The sequence below is a fragment of the Oncorhynchus kisutch genome, unplaced genomic scaffold, assembly GCF_002021735.2.
Source record: "Oncorhynchus kisutch isolate 150728-3 unplaced genomic scaffold, Okis_V2 scaffold635, whole genome shotgun sequence".
NCBI lineage: Eukaryota > Metazoa > Chordata > Actinopteri > Salmoniformes > Salmonidae > Oncorhynchus > Oncorhynchus kisutch.
Window position 1 is genome coordinate 65,384 of NW_022262580.1, and position 21,363 is coordinate 86,746.

General features: G+C 48.9%; 1 protein-coding gene across 2 annotated transcripts in view; it reads left to right on the forward strand.

Moving 5' to 3' along the window:
* LOC109883400 (putative pre-mRNA-splicing factor ATP-dependent RNA helicase DHX32) overlaps window positions 1–21,274 on the forward strand; it is a 29,360-nt gene extending 8,086 nt beyond the window's left edge. The window contains exons 2-13 of one of the 2 annotated variants that reach the window (XM_031815809.1): window positions 3,515–3,708; window positions 5,813–5,942; window positions 7,233–7,314; window positions 7,594–7,757; window positions 9,953–10,207; window positions 10,364–10,457; window positions 11,492–11,641; window positions 14,844–15,035; window positions 16,633–16,773; window positions 18,569–18,759; window positions 20,253–20,443; window positions 20,868–20,966. In XM_031815809.1, coding sequence (XP_031671669.1) covers window positions 3,515–3,708; window positions 5,813–5,942; window positions 7,233–7,314; window positions 7,594–7,757; window positions 9,953–10,207; window positions 10,364–10,457; window positions 11,492–11,641; window positions 14,844–15,035; window positions 16,633–16,773; window positions 18,569–18,759; window positions 20,253–20,443; window positions 20,868–20,886 — 1,803 coding nt within the window. In that variant the 3' untranslated portion in view covers window positions 20,887–20,966. Of the gene's footprint in view, window positions 1–3,514; window positions 3,709–5,812; window positions 5,943–7,232; window positions 7,315–7,593; window positions 7,758–9,952; window positions 10,208–10,363; window positions 10,458–11,491; window positions 11,642–14,843; window positions 15,036–16,632; window positions 16,774–18,568; window positions 18,760–20,252; window positions 20,444–20,867 lie in introns of both variants that reach the window. The other variant, XM_031815808.1, reaches the window with a different exon arrangement.
* Window positions 21,275–21,363: the final 89 nt, after the last annotated feature.

Below are 21,363 nucleotides of genomic sequence, written 5' to 3' on the forward strand. Positions count from 1 at the left end.
CCCCGTGTTGTGGTCGACACCGACTCCGTGTTGTGGTCGACACCGGCTCTGTGTTGTGGTCGACACCGGCTCCTTGTTGTGGTCGACACCGGCTCCCTGTTGTGGTCGACACCGGCTCTGTGTTGTGGTCGACACCGGCTCCTTGTTGTGGTCGACACCGACTCCCTGTTGTGGTCGACACCGGCTCTGTGTTGTGGTCGACACCGACTCCGTGTTGTGGTCGACACCGACTCCGTGTTGTGGTCGACACCGACTCTGTGTTGTGGTCGACACCGGCTCCATGTTGTGGTCGACACCGGCTCCGTCCCTGTTGTGGTCGACACCGACTCCCTGTTGTGGTCGACACCGGCTCCGTGTTGTGGTCGACACCGTCTCTGTGTTGTGGTCGACACCGGCTCCGTGTTGTGGTCGACACCGGCTCCGTCCCTGTTGTGGTCGACACCGGCTCCCTGTTGTGATCGACACTGGCTCCATGTTGTGGTCGACACCGGCTCCATGTTGTGGTCGACACCGGCTCCCTGTTGTGGTCGACACCGGCTCCATGTTGTGGTCGACACCGGCTCCATGTTGTGGTCGACACCGGCTCCCTGTTGTGGTCGACACCGGCTCCCTGTTGTGGTTGACACCGGCTCCGTCCCTGTTGTGGTTGACACCGACTCCATGTTGTGGTCGACACCGGCTCCGTGTTGTGGTAGACACCGCCTCCGTGTTGTGGTCGACACCGGCTCCATGTTGTGGTCGACACCGGCTCCCTGTTGTGGTCGACACCGGCTCCCTGTTGTGGTCGACACCGGCTCCATGTTGTGGTCGACACCGGCTCCCTGTTGTGGTCGACACCGGCTCCGTGTTGTGGTAGACACCGCCTCCGTGTTGTGGTCGACACCGACTCCGTGTTGTGGTCGACACCGGCTCCCTGTTGTGGTCAACACCGACTCCATGTTGTGGTCGACACCGACTCCATGTTGTGGTCGACACCGACTCCATGTTGTGGTCAAAACCGACTCCCTGTTGTGGTCGACACCGGCTCTGTGTTGTGGTCGACACCGGCTCCTTGTTGTGGTCGACACCGACTCCCTGTTGTGGTCGACACCGGCTCTGTGTTGTGGTCGACACCGACTCCGTGTTGTGGTCGACACCGACTCCGTGTTGTGGTCGACACCGACTCCGTGTTGTGGTCGACACCGGCTCCATGTTGTGGTCGACACCGGCTCCGTCCCTGTTGTGGTCGACACCGACTCCCTGTTGTGGTCGACACCCGGCTCCGTGTTGTGGTCGACACCGTCTCCGTGTTGTGGTCGACACCGGCTCCGTGTTGTGGTCGACACCGGCTCCGTCCCTGTTGTGGTCGACACCGGCTCCCTGTTGTGATCGACACTGGCTCCATGTTGTGGTCGACACCAGCTCCATGTTGTGGTCGACACCGGCTCCCTGTTGTGGTCGACACCGGCTCCCTGTTGTGGTCGACACCGGCTCCATGTTGTGGTCGACACCGGCTCCCTGTTGTGGTCGACACCGGCTCCATGTTGTGGTCGACACCGGCTCCCTGTTGTGGTCGACACCGCTCCCTGTTGTGGTCGACACCGGCTCCCTGTTGTGGTAGACACCGCCTCCGTGTTGTGGTCGACACCGACTCCGTGTTGTGGTCGACACCGGCTCCCTGTTGTGATCGACACCGGCTCCATGTTGTGGTCGACACCGACTCCCTGTTGTGGTCGACACCGGCTCCCTGTTGTGGTCGACACCGGCTCCCTGTTGTGGTCGACACCGGCTCCATGTTGTGGTCGACACCGGCTCCGTCCCTGTTGTGGTTGACACCGACTCCATGTTGTGGTCGACACCGGCTCCGTGTTGTGGTAGACACCGCCTCCGTGTTGTGGTCGACACCGGCTCCATGTTGTGGTCGACACCGGCTCCCTGTTGTGGTCGACACCGGCTCCCTTTTGTGGTCGACACCGGCTCCATGTTGTGGTCGACACCGGCTCCCTGTTGTGGTCGACACCGGCTCCGTGTTGTGGTAGACACCGCCTCCGTGTTGTGGTCGACACCGACTCCGTGTTGTGGTCGACACCGGCTCCCTGTTGTGGTCAACACCGACTCCATGTTGTGGTCGACACTGACTCCATGTTGTGGTCGACACCGACCCCGTGTTGTGGTCGACACCGGCTCCGTCCCTGTTGTGGTCGACACCGACTCCCTGTTGTAGTCGACACCGGCTCCGTGTTGTGGTCGACACCGTCTCCGTGTTGTGGTCGACACCGGCTCCGTGTTGTGGTCGACACCGGCTCCGTCCCTGTTGTGGTCGACACCGGCTCCCTGTTGTGATCGACACTGGCTCCATGTTGTGGTCGACACCGGCTCCATGTTGTGGTCGACACCGGCTCCCTGTTGTGGTCGACACCGGCTCCCTGTTGTGGTCGACACCGGCTCCATGTTGTGGTCGACACCGGCTCCCTGTTGTGGTTGACACCGACTCCATGTTGTGGTCGACACCGGCTCCGTGTTGTGGTAGACACCGCCTCCGTGTTGTGGTCGACACCGACTCCGTGTTGTGGTCGACACCGACTCCCTGTTGTGGTCGACACCGACTCCATGTTGTGGTCGACACCGACTCCATGTTGTGGTAGACACCGACTCCGTGTTGTCCGACAATGTTAATATTATTATGTTTTATAATTCTCTGTCCGTTCTATTAATGACTTTAGAAATTAGGATTAATATTGTTAATCCTGTTTGAGTCAGGTCACTCTAGTCAGGTCACTCTAGTCAGGTCACTCTAGTCAGGTCACTCTGGTTGATTCATATTGTTAATCCTGTTTGAGTCAGGTCACTCTAGTCAGGTCACTCTGGTTGATTCATATTGTTAATCCTGTTTGAGTCAGGTCACTCTAGTCAGGTCACTCTAGTCAGGTCACTCTAGTCAGGTCACTCTAGTCAGGTCACTCTGGTTGATTCATATTGTTAATCCTGTTTGAGTCAGGTCACTCTAGTCAGGTCACTGGTTGATTCATATTGTTAATCCTGTTTGAGTCAGGTCACTCTAGTCAGGTCACTCTAGTCAGGTCACTCTAGTCAGGTCACTCTAGTCAGGTCACTCTGGTTGATTCATATTGTTAATCCTGTTTGAGTCAGGTCACTCTAGTCAGGTCACTCTGGTTGATTCATATTGTTAATCCTGTTTGAGTCAGGTCACTATAGTCAGGTCACTGGTTGATTCATATTGTTAATCCTGTTTGAGTCAGGTCACTCTAGTCAGGTCACTCTGGTTGATTCATATTGTTAAACCTGTTTGAGTCAGGTCACTCTAGTCAGGTCACTCTGGTTGATTAATATTGTTAAACCTGTTTGAGTCAGGTCACTCTGGTTGATTCATATTGTTAATCCTGTTTGAGTCAGGTCACTCTGGTTGATTAACTAGATAATGATTGGATGGATGAATACCCTTTGATAAGGTGGGTCTGAAATGGTTCGAAATTGAATTTCTACATGATCAACTAAAATGTATCCCATCTCCCAGATCCCCCAGTGGTGTGCAGAGTTCTGCCTGTCGGCCCAGTACCAGCACGGCGTGGCTGTGTCTACCCAGATCCACTCACAGCAGGCGGTGGGCCTGGCCCTCAGGGTGGCCGATGAGATGGACGTCAACATTGGACATGAAGTGGGCTACACCATCCCCCTGGAGACCTGCTGTTCTACTGACACTGTGCTCAGGTCTGGTTCTAATACACACACACACACACACACACACACACACACACACACACACACACACACACACACACACACACACAGACACACAGACATACACACAGACATACACACAGACATACACACAGACACATCGCGGTGCTTGCTGTTCCACTAGAGATTCTGGGTTCGAGTCCAGGCTCTGTCACAGCCGGCTGTGACCGCGAGGCCCATGGGGCGGCGCACAATTGGCCCAGCGTCGTCCGGGTTACGGGAGGGTTTAGCCGGCAGTGATGTCCATGTCCCATCGCGCATTAGCGACTCCTGTGGCGGACTGGGCACAGTGCACGTTGACACGGTCACCAGGTGTTCGGTGTTTCCTCCGACACATTGGTGCGGCTGGCTTCCATGTTAAGCGTGTGTTGTGTCAAGAAGCAGTGCGGCTTGGTTGGGACACACGGCTTTCGACCTTCGCCTCTCCCGAGTCCGTACGAGAGTTGCAGCGATGAGGTAAGACTGTAACTACCAATTGGATACTTCAAAATTGGGGAGAAAAAGGGGTACAATTTTTTTTAAATAAATAAAAACCATGACATTAGTTAACTCAGATCTCTGGTCGTCCTGTACTGTACAGGTGTGGTTGAAGAGTATGTCTCAATAACCATACTAGCATCCATAGACAAAACATCTAAGTAGCATGATAGTATGTACACCACATGACCAAAATAAGGTGGACACCTGCTTGTCCCAACATCTCATTACAAATTCATTGGCATTAATATGGAGTTGGTTCCCCTTTGCTGCTATAACAGCCTCCACTCTTCTGGGAAGGCTTTCCACTAGATGTTGGAACATTGCTGCTATAACAGCCTCCACTCTTCTGGGAAGGCTTTCCACTAGATGTAGGAACATTGCTGCTAGAACAGCCTCCACTCTTCTGGGAAGGCTTTCCACTAGATGTTGGAACAGTGCTGCTGGGACTGACTTCCATTCAGCCACAAGAGCATTAGTGAGGTCAGGGGCACTGATGTTGGGCGATTTGGCCTGGCTAGCAGTCGGTATTCCAAGTCATCCTAAAGGTGTTCAATGGGGTTGAGGTCAGGGCTCTCTGCAGGCCAGTCAAGTTCTTCCGCACCAATCTTGACAAACCATTTCTCTATGGACCTAGCTTTGTGAATTGTCATTCTGAAACAGGAAAGGGCCTTCCCCAAACTGTTGCCACAAAGTTGGAAGAACAGAATCGTCTAGAATGTCATTGTATACTGTGGCATTAAGATTTCCCTTCATTGGAACTAAGGGGCCCAAACTTCGAAAAACAGCCCCAGACCATTATTCCTCATCCACCAAACTTTACAGTTGGCACTATGCATTCAGGCAGGTAGCGTTCCCTTGGCATCCATAAACCCAGATTTGTCCGTCATCAGACAGCCAGATGGTGAAGCGGGATTCATCACTACAGAGAACACGTTTCCACTGCTCCATAGTCCAATGGCTGTGAGCTTTACAAGAACTCCAGCCAACGCTTGGCGTTGCTCTTAGGCTTGGCATTGCGCATTTCATGAAGCTCCAGACTAACAGTTGTTGTGCTGAAGTTGCTTCCAGAGGCAGTTTGGAACTCGATAGTGAGGGATGAAACCGAGGACAGAACTTTTTTATGCTCTACACGCTTCAGCACTCGGGTGTCCCGTTCTGTCAGCTTGTGTGGCCTACCACTTCAGGGCTGAGCCGTTGTTGCTCCTACATGTTTCCATTTCACAATAACAGCTTTTACAGTTGACTGGAGCAGCTCAAGCAGGGCAGAAATTTGACAAACTGATTTGTTGGAAAGATGGCATCCTGTGACGGTGCCACGTTGAAAGTCACTGAGCTCTTCAGTACAGGCCATTCTACTGCCAATGTTTGTCTATGGAGATTGCATGGCTGTGTACTCGATTTTATACACCTGTCAGAAACGGGTGTGGCTGAAATAGCCTAATCCACTAATTTGAAGGGGTGTCCACATACTTTTGTATATATGGTGTATATCGGCACTCACTTCTGGTCTCTACGCTCCGTACCGGCATTGAGTGCATTAAAAGACATTGGTTCTATCTGCATCATTAGTTAACTCAGTTCTGGTCCACTCCAGGTTCTGTACAGATGCCCTGCTACTGAGGGAGATGATGTCTGACCCCATGTTGGAGCACTATGGGGCCATCGTCATCGACCAGGCTCATGAGAGAACCGTCAGCACAGACATACTGCTGGGACTGCTCCAGGTATGGTGGGCATTACCTTGTGTGACCTTTCTCTCTCTCTCTTTAAAAGTGGTCGACACAAATACAAAGGCATTCAGCTTAATAGTATCTGTTGGATTAGAGAGAGAGAGAGACAGAGAGAGAGAGAGAGAAACAGAGAGAGAGAGAGAAGAGGGAGGGGGAAACAGAGGGAAACAGAGAGAGAGGGAGAGAGAGACAGAGAGAGAAGAGAGAGCAAGAGACAGAGAGCGAGGGAGAGAGAGAGAGACAGAGAGAGAAGAGAGAGAGAAGAGAGAGGGAGAGAGAGAGAGAGAGAGAGAGAGAGAAAGAGAAGGAAACAGAGAGAGAGAGAGAAGAGGGAGGGGGAAACAGAGAGGGAAACAGAGAGAGAGGGAGAGAGAGAGAGACAGAGAGAGCGAGAGACAGAGAGCGAGGGAGAGAGAGAGAAGAGGGAGGGGGAAACAGAGAGGGAAACAGAGAGAGAGGGAGAGAGAGAGACAGAGAGAGAGAGAGAGAGAGAAGAGAGAGCGAGAGACAGAGAGCGAGGGAGAGAGAGAGAGACAGAGAGAGAGAAGAGAGAGAGAAGAGAGAGGGAGAGAGAGAGAGGGAGAGAGAGAGAAGAGAGAGAAGAGAGAGAGAGAGAAGAGAGAGAGAGAGATACAGAGAAGAGAGAGAGAGAGAGATACAGAGAGAGATACAGAGAGAGAGAAGAGGGAGAGAGAGAAGAGAGAGAGAGAGAGAAGAGAGAGAGAGAGAGATACAGAGAAGAGAGAGAGAGAGAGATACACAGAGAGAGAGAGAGAGAGATACAGAGAGAGAGAAGAGAGAGAGAGAGAGATACAGAGAAGAGAGAGAGAGAGAGATACAGAGAAGAGAGAGAGATACAGAGAAGAGAGAGAGAGAGAGATACAGAGAGAGAGAGAGAGAGAGAGAGACAGAGAGAGAGAGAGAGACAGAGAGAGAGAGAGAGAGAGATACAGAGAGAGAGAGAGAGAGAGAGAGAGAGAGATACAGAGAGAGAGACAGAGAGAGAGAGAGAGACAGAGAGAGAGAGAGAGAGAGAGAGAGATACAGAGAGAGAGAGAGAGAGAGAGAGAGATACAGAGAGAGAGAGAGAGAGAGAGAGAGAGAGAGAGAGAGAGAGACAGAGAGAGAGAGAGAGAGAGATACAGAGAGAGAGAGAGAACACACCTCTGTTAATCTGATTGATGTTTTTTTTTTTTTTTGTACGTTCTTTGTGCTCAAGTTAAATTCTTAGTAACAGCAGTTTGTTGCATGTCAATAAAGTGTATTGTTGTTGTGATTGTACAGGACATCCTGGTCCATAGACCAGACCTGAGGGTGGTGATCCTGACTGTGTCCTCCATGACAGACAGGCTCCTGGCCCACTACGGTAGTGGAAAGACCCTCCTATACGTTCATTCATTGATTGATTTTTGAATGGGAAACGATGCTCTTTGTAACAACCCAGGTGGAATAACACATCGTCCCCATTGTTGTGTTTATCAGATCATTATAAGAATGGAGGTCTGATATCATTGATCTTTACTGAAAGCACTGTGAGGATACTTCGTTGATCACTAACCTCCGTAGCTCAATTAGAACATGAGTAAAACATGGAACGGAATTCTGTGATAACACGGACCGGACTGACAGTTCACTGCCGTTACAGGTAGTAACGTCCCTGTGGTCAGTCTGGAAGCCCTCTGTCCAGCTGAGGTGGTCTACAGTAACTGTAGTAGTAAAGACTACTTCTACTCTGCTCTGAGACTGGTACTGGAGATTCACCGTACCAAGGAGGAGGGAGATGTGGTGCTGTTCTTGGCCTCAGCTCAGGTGAGATCATTTACACAGTTCAACAGTGATGATGGTACAGTATTTGTCCGTAATTCGATTGCTTGTTTTTGTTGGTGCTATGTACTGAATGATGGCATGCCATAGCTCTCTCTGTCCTTAAGTAGAAGCTCTGTCCTTAAGCAGGTCTGCCCTTAAGCAGCTCTGTCCTTAAGCAGGTCTGTCCTGAAGTAGGACCTCTGTCTTTAAGCAGAATCTCTCTCACAATGTTATCTTTTTTCATCATGTGTGGTGTGACTCGTCTTAATTAAGTTTAGATGGCAAAGCAACATTCCAGATGATTTCCCCCCGTCTCATCTGCCGTCTCATCTGCCGTCTCGTCCCCCGTCTCGTCTGCCGTCTCGTCTGCCGTCTCATCTGCCGTCTCGTCCCCCGTCTCGTCTGCCACTGTCTGCCGTCTCGTCCGCTGTCTCGTCCGCCGTCTCCACCCCCGTCTCGTCCCCCGTCTCGTCTGCCACTGTCTGCCGTCTCGTCCCCCATCTCGTCCCGTCTCGTCCCCTGTCTCGTCTGCCACTGTCCCCCGTCTCGTCCCCTGTCCGTCCCCCGTCTCGTCCCCCGTCTCGTCTGCCGTCTCATCTGCCGTCTCGTCCCCCGTCTCGTCTGCCACTGTCTGCCGTCTCGTCCGCTGTCTCGTCCCCCGTCTCGTCCCCTGTCTCGTCTGCCTTTGCTTTTATTTGCTTCCGTGTGTTTGACTGTGATGGTCTAGTGGTCTGCCTAGTGGTCTGCCTAGTGGTCTAGTGGTCTGCCTAGTGGTCTGCCTAGTGGTCTGCCTAGTGGTCTGCCTAGTGGTCTAGTGGTCTGCCTAGTGGTCTGTCTAGTGGTCTGCCTAGTGGTCTGTCTAGTGGTCTGTCTAGTGGTCTGCCTAGTGGTCTGTCTAGTGGTCTGCCTAGTGGTCTGCCTAGTGGTCTGCCTAGTGGTCTGCCTAGTGGCCTAGTGGTCTGCCTAGTGGTCTGCCTAGTGGTCTGCCTAGTGGTCTAGTGGTCTGCCTAGTGGTCTAGTGGTCTGCCTAGTGGTCTGCCTAGTGGTCTAGTGGTCTGCCTAGTGGCCTAGTGGTCTGCCTAGTGGTCTGCCTAGTGGTCTAGTGGTCTGCCTAGTGGCCTAGTGGTCTGCCTAGTGGTCTGCCTAGTGGTCTAGTGGTCTGCCTTATGGCCTAGTGGTCTGCCTAGTGGTCTGCCTAGTGGTCTAGTGGTCTGCCTAGTGGCCTAGTGGTCTGCCTAGTGGTCTGCCTAGTGGCCTAGTGGTCTAGTGGTCTGCCTAGTGGTCTGCCTAGTGGTCTGCCTAGTGGTCGGTCTAGTGGTCTGCCTAGTGGTCTGCCTAGTGGTCTGCCTAGTAGTCTGTCTAGTGGTCTGCCTAGTGGTCTAGCCTAGTGGTCTGCCAAGTGGTCTAGTGGTCTGCCTAGTGGTCTGCCTAGTGGTCTGCCTAGTGGTCTAGCCTAGTGGTCTGCCTAGTGGTCTAGCCTAGTGGTCTGCCTAGTGGTCTGCCTAGTGGTCTAGCCTAGTGGTCTGTTGGAATGACAAAGCGTTGTGAAAGGCCTTGTTGTCCTGGACCATATGTGTGTGGTCCAGGCCTTTTTCTATTGATGGGTCTGCGAGCAAAACGTGTTAACTATTTATGACATGATACGCCCTGTCTTCCCCTCGCGTTGAACCATCCAGCCTGGGGTCAAGTAGAAGATCTAGGGTGTAGTGGTCAAGTAGAAGATCTAGGGTTTAGTGGTCAAGTAGCAGATCTAGGGTTTAGTGGTCAAGTAGCAGATCTAGGGTTTAGTGGTCAAGTAGAGGATCTAGGGTGTAGTGGTCAAGTAGAAGATCTAGGGTGTAGTGGTCAAGTAGAAGATCTAGGGTGTAGTGGTCAAGTAGCAGATCTAGGGTGTAGTGGTCAAGTAGCAGATCTTGGGTGTAGTGGTCAAGTAGCAGATCTAGGGTGTAGTGGCCAAGTAGAAGATCTAGGGTGTAGTGGTCAAGTAGAAGATCTAGGGTGTAGTGGTCAAGTAGAGGTTCTAGGGTGTAGTGGTGAAGTAGAAGACACTATTATCCTCAGAGCTGTACAGGTTTTAGACATGTGATCCCTGCAGGAAGTGAACCCATGACCTTGGGGGCGTTGCTAGCCAGTAGCCACACGGGACTAGTCGTATGGTGCTGTCAACACTTCTCACTCTGTGTTGAACCCTCCCACAGGAGGTTGTCTGTGCCCGTGCTATCCTCCAGAGAGAGGGAACCAGACTGGGGGCAGACCTTGGGGAGCTGGTGCCCGTGGTCTTGTGCCCTGGGCAGGGTCGGCCAACCTCTCTCCTGGGGGAGGGGATGGGGAGTAGGGGAACCGTTACGACCAGGTGCCGGTTGGTTTTCCTCTCCACAAGCCAGGGAGAGGACATGTTCTGGGCTGTGGACTCTGTTAACTTTGTCATCGACGTAGGACTGGAGAAAAGATATGTGAGTTTAACCCCCATAAAACAAGCATTGCATGTTAGTTTATACATGTAGGCCAAGGCTCTGACCATAGATATCCCATTAAATGAGTTAATTCATGACGTTATTAAATAGTTATAATAGGTCTTTCTATGGTTAAATGTGTATTATTTCAACCAGGTGTATCATCCCAGGATAAGGGCCAACTCTGAAGTACTACGATCCATCAGCAGATACCAGGCAGATATCAGGAAGCAGCTGACTGGACCGACAGGTACTGATATCAGGAAGCAGCTGACTGGACCGACAGGTACTGACATCCTGGACCGACAGGTACTGATATCAGGAAGCAGCTGACTGGACCGATAGGTACTGATATCAGGAAGCAGCTGACTGGACCGACAGGTACTGATATCAGGAAGCAGCTGACTGGACCGATAGGTACTGATATCAGGAAGCAGCTGACTGGACCGACAGGTACTGATATCAGGAAGCAGCTGACTGGACCGACAGGTACTGATATCAGGAAGCAGCTGACTGGACCAACAGGTACTGATATCAGGAAGCAGCTGACTGGACCGACAGGTACTGATATCAGGAAGCAGCTGACTGGACCGACAGGTACTGATATCAGGAAGCAGCTGACTGGACCGACAGGTACGGATGTCAGGAAGCAGATGACTGGACCGACAGGTACGGATGTCAGGAAGCAGATGACTGGACCGACAGGTACTGATATCAGGAAGCAGCTGACTGGACAGACAGGTACTGATATCAGGAAGCAGCTGACTGGACCGACAGGTACTGATATCAGGAAGCAGCTGACTGGACCGACAGGTACTGATATCAGGAAGCAGCTGACTGGACCCCCCCGTCTTTGCTCATTTGAGCTGTTCTTGCCATAATATGGACTTGGTCTTTTACCAAATAGGGATATCTTCTGTATACCACCCCTACCTTGTCACAACACAACTGATTGGCTCAAACACATTAAGAAGGAAATAAATTCCACAAATTAACAAGGCACACCTGTTAATTGAAATGCATTCCAGGTGACTACCTCATGAAGCTGGTTGAGAGAATGCCAAGAGTGTGCAAAGCTGTCATCAAGGCAAAGGGTGGCTACTTTGAAGAAACTCAAATAAATCTATTTGTATTTGTTTAACACTTTGTTGGTTACTACATGATTCCATATGTGTTATTTCATAGTTTTGATGTCTTCACTATTATTCTATGATGTAGAAAATAGTACAAATAAAGAAAACCCCTTTGTTTGTTTGTTTGATTGAGTTGTCTGTGTTTGTCCAGGGAAGTGTTTCTGCCTGTACCCTGAGGAGAGAGTACTCCCCGTAGAGACATCCCCTCAGATCCTGGACACCAACCTCACCTTCACCATCCTCTTCCTCAAGAGGATGGAGATCGCAGGGCTGAGACACTGTGACTTCATCACCAGACCAGGTCAGTCTACCAGACAGACATTCTACATGGTACTATAATAGGACAGTGGTTCTCATTCAGGGGTATTAGGACCCCTAGGGCTACTTGGTCCACCGGGGCTACTTGGCCTGTCCACCTGGGCTACTTGGTCCACCGGGGCTAGTTGGCCTGTCCACCTGGGCTACTTGGCCTGTCCCCCGGGACTACTTGGCCTGTCCACCGGGGCTACCTGGCCTGTCCACTGGGGCTACTTGGCCTGTCCACCGGGTCTACTTGGCCTGTCCACCGGGTCTACTTGGCCTGTCCACCGGGGCTACTTGGCCTGTCCACCGGGTCTACTTGGCCTGTCCACCGGGGCTACATGGCCTGTCCACCGGGGCTACTTGGCCTGTCCACCAGGGCTACTTGGTCCACCGGGGATACTTGGTCCACCAGGGCTACTTGGTCCACCGGGGATACTTGGGAAGACTCATGAGACCATAGGCTTACATGAGAGGGTACTTCAGGGCTACTTGGCCTACTTGGTACTTCAGGGCTACTCCGGGCAGAGCAAAATGTACTTGGTGGTACTCTAACCAAAAATAGGAATTGAACCAAACTACCAAATCAATCAAATGTATCTATAAAGCCCTTTTTACATCAGTAGATGTCACCAACTGCTTATACAGAAACCCAGCCTCAGACCCCAAACAGAAAGCAATGCAGATGTAGAAGCCTGACTAGAAACCCTGGTTGTATCTGGGTATTCAGTGTATTCCCAGGTTATTAGACTCTGGTCTGGGAGGTGAGTCTGACTACAGAGATCCTAATTCAATTAAATGTGCTATAATATGTACTTCTCGATCTGACCCTGTGTAATCTGTACTTCTATGGATCTGACCCTGTGTAATATGTACTTCTATGGATCTGACCTTGTGTAATCTGTACTTCTATGGATCTGCCCCTGTGTAATCTGTACTTCTATGGAGCTGACCCTGTGTAATCTGTACTTCTATGGATCTGACCCTGTGTAATCTGTACTTCTATGGATCTGACCTTGTGTAATCTGTACCTCTATGGATCTGCCCCTGTGTAATCTGTACTTCTATGGAGCTGACCCTGTGTAATCTGTACTTCTATGGATCTGACCCTGTGTAATCTGTACTTCTATGGATCTGACCCTGTGTAATCTGTACTTCTATGGATCTGACCCTGTGTAATCTGTACTTCTATGGATCTGACCCTGTGTAATCTGTACTTCTATGGATCTGACCCGGTGTAATCTGTATTTCTATGGATCTGACCCTGTGTAATCTGTACTTCTATGGATCTGACCCTGTGTAATCTGTATTTCTATGGATCTGACCCTGTGTAATCTGTACTTCTATGGATCTGACTCTGTGTAATCTGTACTTCTATGGATCTGACCCTGTGTAATCTGTTCTTCTATGGATCTGACCCTGTGTAATCTGTACTTCTATGGATCTGACCCGGTGTAATCTGTACTTCTATGGATCTGACCCGGTGTAATCTGTACTTCTATGGATCTGAACCTGTGTAATCTGTACTTCTATGGATCTGAACCTGTGTAATCTGTACTTCTATGGATCTGACCCTGTGTAATCTGTATTTCTATGGATCTGACCCTGTGTAATCTGTATTTCTATGGATCTGAACCTGTGTCATCTGTACTTCTATGGATCTGACCCTGTGTAATCTGTACTTCTATGGATCTGACCCTGTGTAATCTGTACTTCTATGGATCTGACCCTGTGTAATCTGTACTTCTATGGATCTGACCCTGTGTAATCTGTACTTCTATGGATCTGAACCTGTGTAATCTGTACTTCTATGGATCTGACCCTGTGTAATCTGTACTTCTATGGATCTGACCCTGTGTAATCTGTACTTCTATGGATCTGACCCTGTGTAATCTGTACTTCTATGGATCTGACCCTGTGTAATCTGTACTTCTATGGATCTGACCCTGTGTCATCTGTACTTCTATGGATCTGACCCTGTGTAATCTGTACTTCTATGGATCTGACCCTGTGTGCTGTAACTAGTGTTGCAAAATTCTAGCAACTTTCCCCAAATTCCCAGGTTTTTCCAGAAAATCAGGAGGGTATAAGCAGGAAATCTTGGAATCATCCAACCAGGAATTCTGGGAAACCTGGGCATTTTGGCAAAGTTAGCAGAATTGTTGCAACTATAGCTGTAACTGTAGAGTAGTACAGGGTACAGGAGCGTTTTTTTGTCCTGGGTAGAGGTCTGATGGAGGTCTGTATGCCGTGCTCTGTCCTGTTTAGAGGCAGCCAGCCGTGCTTTAGTAGAGCTGACAGTGGCCTGACAGTGGCCTGCCAGGGACCATTGTCTGAGAGCTCCGACCCACCCGGCTGTCCCGGCATGGGAAGAGTTGAGGACAGTGACAAAACTGCATCCCAAATGGCTCCCTATTCTCTATATAGTGCACTACTATAGACCAGATGGCACCCTATTCCCTATATAGTGCACTACTATAGACCAGATGGCACCCTATTCCCTATATAGAGCCCTACTATAGACCAGATGGCACCCTATTCCCTATATAGTGCACTACTATAGACCAGATGGCACCCTATTCCCTATATAGTGCCCTACTATAGACCAGATGGCACCCTATTCCCTATATAGTACACTACTATAGACCAGATGGCACCCTATTCCCTATATAGTGCCCTACTCTGTTCAAATAGGTAGTGTACCGTTTTGGACACATCCCACGGAGTAAAGTGGCCAGCTTTTTATTAATGATTACCTCATAACGCGTCTCGTTTCGTCCATCTGACCTCCAACGCCACAATGAGGAGGAAGTAGAATTTACTGTCCTCCATTCTACTGGAACAAACTAGGCTAGAATTCCTGGATCAACCTTTTTTGGAGCTCGGGCTCTTTTCAGGAACAGAGTTTTATTCTGATTCTGTATTCTAATGTCTTTTGACGTGTTCAAGTTAAAGTAAGGCCCTCGATCTCTTGAGGAGCTGATACTATATGATCATAATCCAAAGCATCAACTGACAAGTAATTTTGGTAAACAGGTTTTTTCTCTGTCTAATATCTCTTCTTATTATTATCTATTATGTAAAGGATGATCTACTTCCCTATCCAGATCTTGTCTTTTATTATCTATTATCTAAGTTGTCTACTTCCTATCCAGATCTTGCATTTTATTATCTATTATCTAAGTTGTCTACTTCCTATCCAGATCCAGAGGGTCTGATGCAGTCGCTAGAGGAGCTGGATTACCTCGCGGCATTGGACGACGATGGGAACCTATCAGAGATCGGGATCATAATCTCTGAGTTGCCATTGGACGCTCAGATGGCCAAGGCTCTGCTGGCGTCCTGTGAGTTTGATTGTGTGAACGAGGTGGTGACCATCTCAGCTATGCTATCAGGTATGTAGTTTACACTCCTACAACCTTTGGCTCATTTGATTCATTTGATTCACTCAGGGTGGGTTGCACCAACATGAATTAACTCTTAAACTGGGTTTAATCAAGGTTTATCTAGAAATGTTGTTGCACTGAACCTTAAACCTCGTTTTCAATAATCATAGTTCAATCTAATCCTTCTTCTACACTAAATTTAATTTAGAACTCAGACCAAGATCAAATGTAATCTTGTTGCTCCATTGTTTTAAAAACTAATTTAAATTCAGTTTTGGGATTAAATCTAAACTGACACTGTTTAAATGCATCAAATATCAGTGTGAATCATTTGTATGTCCTTTATTTTCATTGTGATGAACAATTTTATCTCCTGTGGTTTATCATGTTCGTTAAACTCAACCAGATAAATCATTTGACAGATAAGTGCAATTAATTTCATCCTTAGCCTGAAGTGAAAAGTCACTTTGCTGGCTAGCTAGCAATGACCAGTGCTGGTTTGTTTCCATAGAACTACAACATATTTATATGGTGAATCCATTAGGACACGTATCACTGATCATAGTTTAGTGATTTAACCTTAGATGAACTAATCCAGTCTTAAAATGAAGTGGTGCAACACATCTCTGATGAATTATACATGTAGATTTACAAAATCTAGATTAGGTCTAATCTAAAATTGATTTAAACCATGTTGGTGCAACACACCCTCCGTGTCTTGTATTGGGGTTAAACCCTCACGCTTATGTTTACATCCATAAAGCCTTTATAACCACTACTGAAGATATTAGAATATCCATCACAAGCAGTCTTAACCATTATGGACAACTACATCAGGCATCTCTGACCTTTTGGATGTATAATCTGCCAGACAGTATAATCAGCCAGACAGTATAATCTGCCAGACAGTATAATCTGCCAGACAGTATAATCTACTATATGGACATAGTCTAGTCTCTGACCTTTTGGATGTTTAATCTGCCAGACAGTATAATCTGCCAGACAGTATAATCTGCCAGACAGTATAATCTGCCATATGGACATAGTCTAGTCTCTGATTTTTGAATGCATAATCTGCCAGACAGTATAATCTACTATATGGACATAGTCTAGTCTCTGACCTTTTTGAATGTTTAATCTGCCAGACAGTATGCCAGACAGTATAATCTGCCAGACAGTATAATCTGCCAGACAGTATAATCTGCCATATGGACATAGTCTAGTCTCTGAGCATTTGCAGTTGAAGGCTGCTGCTATTTCTCCCACTCAGACAATGAGCCTCAAGGTACTATACGGGAGAGTAGCTTGGTCAAACAATGCTAACCCTGTTGATATGTCTGTTTTAGCTCCAATGCTAACCTCCCTATTGATTCTCTGTCTTTCTGCGTTAGCGCCAATGCTAACCTCTAATGATTCTCTGTCTGGATTAGCGCCAGTGCTAACCACCCTATTGATTCTGTCTGTTTTGCGTTAGCACCAATGCTAACCACCCTATTGATTCTGTCTGTCTGTGTTAGCACCAATGCTAACCACCCTATTGATTCTGTCTGTCTGTGTTAGCACCAATGCTAACCACCCTATTGATTCGGGTCTGTTTTGCGTTTAGCGCCAAGCTGCTTCCTGGAGCCACCTGTTGGCAGGACCCAAGAGGTACAACAGTGTCACAGAAAGTTCCGGCACCCTGAGGGAGACCACTTCACCCTCATCAACATCTACAACGCCTTCAAGTACAGCCAGAGAGAGACCTGTGAGTTAGTTACTTCAAATACAGCCAGAGAGACAGTCAGTCACATCCATTGAGCTCAAAAAAGCATCACATTGTGAAATACTTCACTATACTGTGCCTTCGGTAAGGATTCAGACCCCTTGACTTTTTCCACGTTTTGTTAGGTTACAACCTTATTCTAAAATTGATTAAATAGTCCCCCCCCCCTCCTCAATCTACACACAACACCCCATAATAACAAATTGAAAACTAGTTTTTAGACATGCAAATGTATTAAAAATAAAAAACAGAAATGCCTTAGTTTCATAAGTATTCAGACCCTTCGCTATGAGACTCGAAACATGCATCCTGTTTCCATTGATCATCCTTAAGACCATTGAGTCCACCTGTGGAAAATTCTATTGATTGGAAATGATTTGGAAAGGAACACACCTGTATATATATATATAAGGTTCCACAGTTGACAGTGAATGTCAGAGCAAAAACCAAGCCATGAGGTCGAAGGAATTGTCCGTAGAGCTCCGAGACAGGATTGTGTCGAGGCACAGATCTGGGGAAGGGTACCTAAACATTTCTGTGACATTGAAGGTCCCCAAGAACACAGTGGCCTCCATCATTCTTAAATGGAAAAAGTTTGGAACCACCAAGACTCTTCCTAGAGCTGGCCACCCGGCCAAACTGAGCAATCGGGGGAGACGGGCCTTGGTCAGGGAGGTGACCAAGAACCGGTGGTCACTCTGACCGAGCTCTAGAGCTCCCCTGTGGAGATGGGACAACCATCTCTGTAGCACTTCATCAATCAGGCATTTATGGTAGAGTGGCCAGACAGAAACCACTCCTCAGTAAAAGGCACATGACAGCCCGCTTGGAGTTTTCCAAAAGGCACCTAAAGACTCTCAGACCATGAGAAACAAGATTCTCTGGTCTGATGAAACCAAGATTGAACTCTTTGCCCTGAATGTCAAGCGTCACGTCTGGAGTAAACCTGGCACCATCCCTAAGGTGAAGCATGGTGGTGACAGCATCATGCTGTGGGGATGTTTTTTTCAGCAGCAGGGATTGGGAGACTAGTCAGGATCAAGGGAAAGATGAACAGAGCAAAGTACAGAGAGATCCTCGATGAAAACCTGCTCCAGAGCACTCAGGACCTCAGACTGGGGCAAAGGTTCACCTTCCAACAGGACAATGACCCTAAGCACACAGAGAAGACAACGCAGGAGTGGATTCGGGACAAGTCTCTGAATGTCCTTGAGTGGCCAAGCCAGGGCCTGGACATGAACCCGATTTAACATGTCTGGAGAGACCTGAAATAGCTGTGCAGCGACGCTCCCCATCCAACCTGACAGAGCTTGAGAGGATCTGCAGAGAAGAACGGTAGAAACTCCCCAAATACAGGTGTGCCAAGCTTGTAGCGTCATTACCCAAGAAGACTGGAGGCTGTAATCACTGCCAAAGTCGCTTCAACAAAGTACTGAGTAAAAGGTCTGAATATTGATATAAATGTTATATTTCAGTTTTTTTTCTAAAAACCTGTTTTTGCCTTGTCATTATGGGGTATTGTGATGTCATTATGGGGTATTGTGATGTCATTATGGGGTATTGTGATGTCATTATGGGGTATTGTGTGTAGATTGATGAGGTAAAAAAAACTATTTAAATCTATTTTAGAATAAGGCTGTAAAGTAACAAAATGTGGAAAAAGTCAAGGGGTCTGAATACTTTCCGAATGCTCTGTTTGCAACTGAATTCTGTTCTACTTGATTCTATTCTCTTCTCCTCACTTGTAGCTGAATGTTTCTTTCCGTTATTCCCTCAGACTTCAGCGTAGAGAAGTGGTGTCAGGACTACCATCTGAACCACCGCGCCCTTCAGACGGCAGACGCCATCAGGTCAGAGTTGACTGACATCCTGAAGAGAATAGAGCTGCCCATCTCTGAGACGTCCTTCGGAACCAAGATCAACACACTCAACATCAAGAGAGCTCTGCTGGCAGGGTTCTTCATGCAGGTCGGTGGACAATGGAGAACCGTAGTGCTGGTGTAGAGGGCGTCCCACTGCTCGTTTAAGCGTGTTCCGTTTCCTCCCGGTTCCACTCCATACCGAGGTTCTAACCCGAGGTTAGCAACACCAGGGTTCAATTCCCGAAGGGATCGCATACGTGACCGCCCTCCTGGAGCGTGTCACGTCCCTGAAAGCTAGCTATTCGGAACGCGCAAGTGGCAGATCCCAATCTACTACATTAGCAACACCAAGGTTCAATTCCCGACCGGATCACATACACATTAAACATCTGAATGAACTCACCATCCTGTATGGAAGTCGGTGTCCTGGATGGAAGTCAGTGTCCTGTATGGAAGTCAGTGTCCTGTATGGAAGTCAGTGTCCTGGGTCCTGTATGGAAGACAGTGTCCTGGATGGAAGTCGGTGTCCTGGGTCCTGTATGGAAGACAGTGTCCTGTATGGAAGTCGGTGTCCTGGGTCCTGTATGGAAGACAGTGTCCTGTATGGAAGTCGGTGTCCTGGGTCCTGTATGGAAGACAGTGTCCTGTATTGAAGTCAGTGTCCTGTATGGAAGTCAGTCTCCTGTATGGAAGTCGGTGTCCTGTATGGAAGTCAGTGTCCTGTATGGAAGTCAGTGTCCTGTATGGAAGTCGGTGTCCTGTATGGAAGTCAGTGTCCTGTATGGAAGTCGGTGTCCTGGGTCCTGTATGGAAGACAGTGTTCTGTATGGAAGTCGGTGTGCTGGGTCCTGTATGGAAGACAGTGTCCTGTATTGAAGTCGGTGTCCTGTATTGAAGTCGGTGTCCTGTATGGAAGTCAGTGTCCTGTATGGAAGTCGGTGTCCTGTATGGAAGTCGGTGTCCTGTATGGAAGTCAGTGTCCTGTATTGAAGTCAGTGTCCTGTATGGAAGTCAGTGTCCTGTATGGAAGTCAGTGTCCTGTATGGAAGACAGTGTCCTGTATGGAAGTCAGTGTCCTGTATGGAAGTCGGTGTCCTGGGTCCTGTATGGAAGTCGGTGTCCTGGGTCCTGTGTGGAAGTCAGTGTCCTGTATGGAAGTCAGTGTCCTGTATGGAAGTCGGCGTCCTGTATGGAAGTCGGTGTCCTGGGTCCTGTATGGAAGTCGGTGTCCTGTATGGAAGACAGTGTCCTGTATGGAAGTCAGTGTCCTGTATGGAAGACAGTGTCCTGTGTGGAAGTCGGCGTCCTGTATTGAAGTCGGTGTCCTGTGTGGAAGTCGGTGTCCTGTATGGAAGTCGGTGTCCTGTATGGAAGTCAGTGTCCTGTATGGAAGTCGGCGTCCTGTATTGAAGTCGGTGTCCTGTGTGGAAGTCGGTGTCCTGTACGGAAGTCAGTGTCCTGCATGGAAGTCGGTGTCCTGTATGGAAGACAGTGTCCTGTATGGAAGTCAGTGTCCTGTATGGAAGTCAGTGTCCTATCACTTTCCATTAAGTAATTTGTTTAATGGCAAATGTGAACTTCCGTTATCCCTGTTTTCAGATTGCCCGTGATGTGGATGGTTCAGGAAACTACTTCATGTTGACCAACAGACACATGGCTCAGGTCCACCCTGCCTCCAGCTATGGGGCCAAGGCACATCAATTGGGTTTTCCAGAGTGGGTGCTGTTCCATGAGTATACTCTCTCGGGAAACCACGGTATCCGGACAGTCTCTGAAATCTCCCCTGCAGTGTAAGTCAATGGGCCAAACTAAGGCTCTTTCTCAGTGCATTTTTCCTCATGTCCATTCTTGTGTCTTCTTTTTAAAATATGCATTGGATGAGGTCAGAGGCCCTTCCCCTCTGATCTTCTCATCCAATGACCCCCGAGGCCCCTCCCCTCTAACCTTCTCATCCAATGACCCCCGAGGCCCCTCCCCTCTAAACTTCTCATCCAATGACCTTCTCATCCAATGACCCCCGAGGCCCCTCCCCTCTAACCTTCTCATCCAATGACCCCCGAGGCCCCTCCCCTCTAACCTTCTCATCCAATGACCTCCGAGGCCCCTCCCCTCTAAACTTCTCATCCATTGACCCCCGAGGCCCCTCCCCTCTAACCTTCTCATCCAATGACCCCCGAGACCCCTCCCCTCTAACCTTCTCATCCAATGGTTCAGTGTTGTCTTCTCTCTGTAGGTTCATCCAGACAGCTCCTCAGTATTTCTATTCCAACCTGCCTCCTAGTGAGAGTAAAGACCTACTACAGCACATTCTGGACCAGGACGGATCTGGACGTAAAGACAAGCAACAGACCCTGACCATCAACAGTAAAGCGGATAAGGACTGCAGTACAGTGGCCCTGTCTTATGACAGATGTGTGCTACAGTGACCTCTGGTGGAGAGCTTCAGCACTGCACCGACTTTTACTGAAAAGACAATCATCGTTGATTAGAACAGCTTCTCGGGGGACACCCAGACTTTTCACAATGTTGTTGTTGCCCTGAACTATGTCACCTGACTCAGTGATTAGATGAATCAGGTGTGAGCTGTGGAATAGTTCACATATGGAACAGCTGGGGGGGGGGGGGGGGTTCGGGTGGGTGTCCCCCCGAGGAGTATTTTTGAAAACCCCCTGGGTTACATCAACTTCCAAATGACTGACTTGCCGTATAC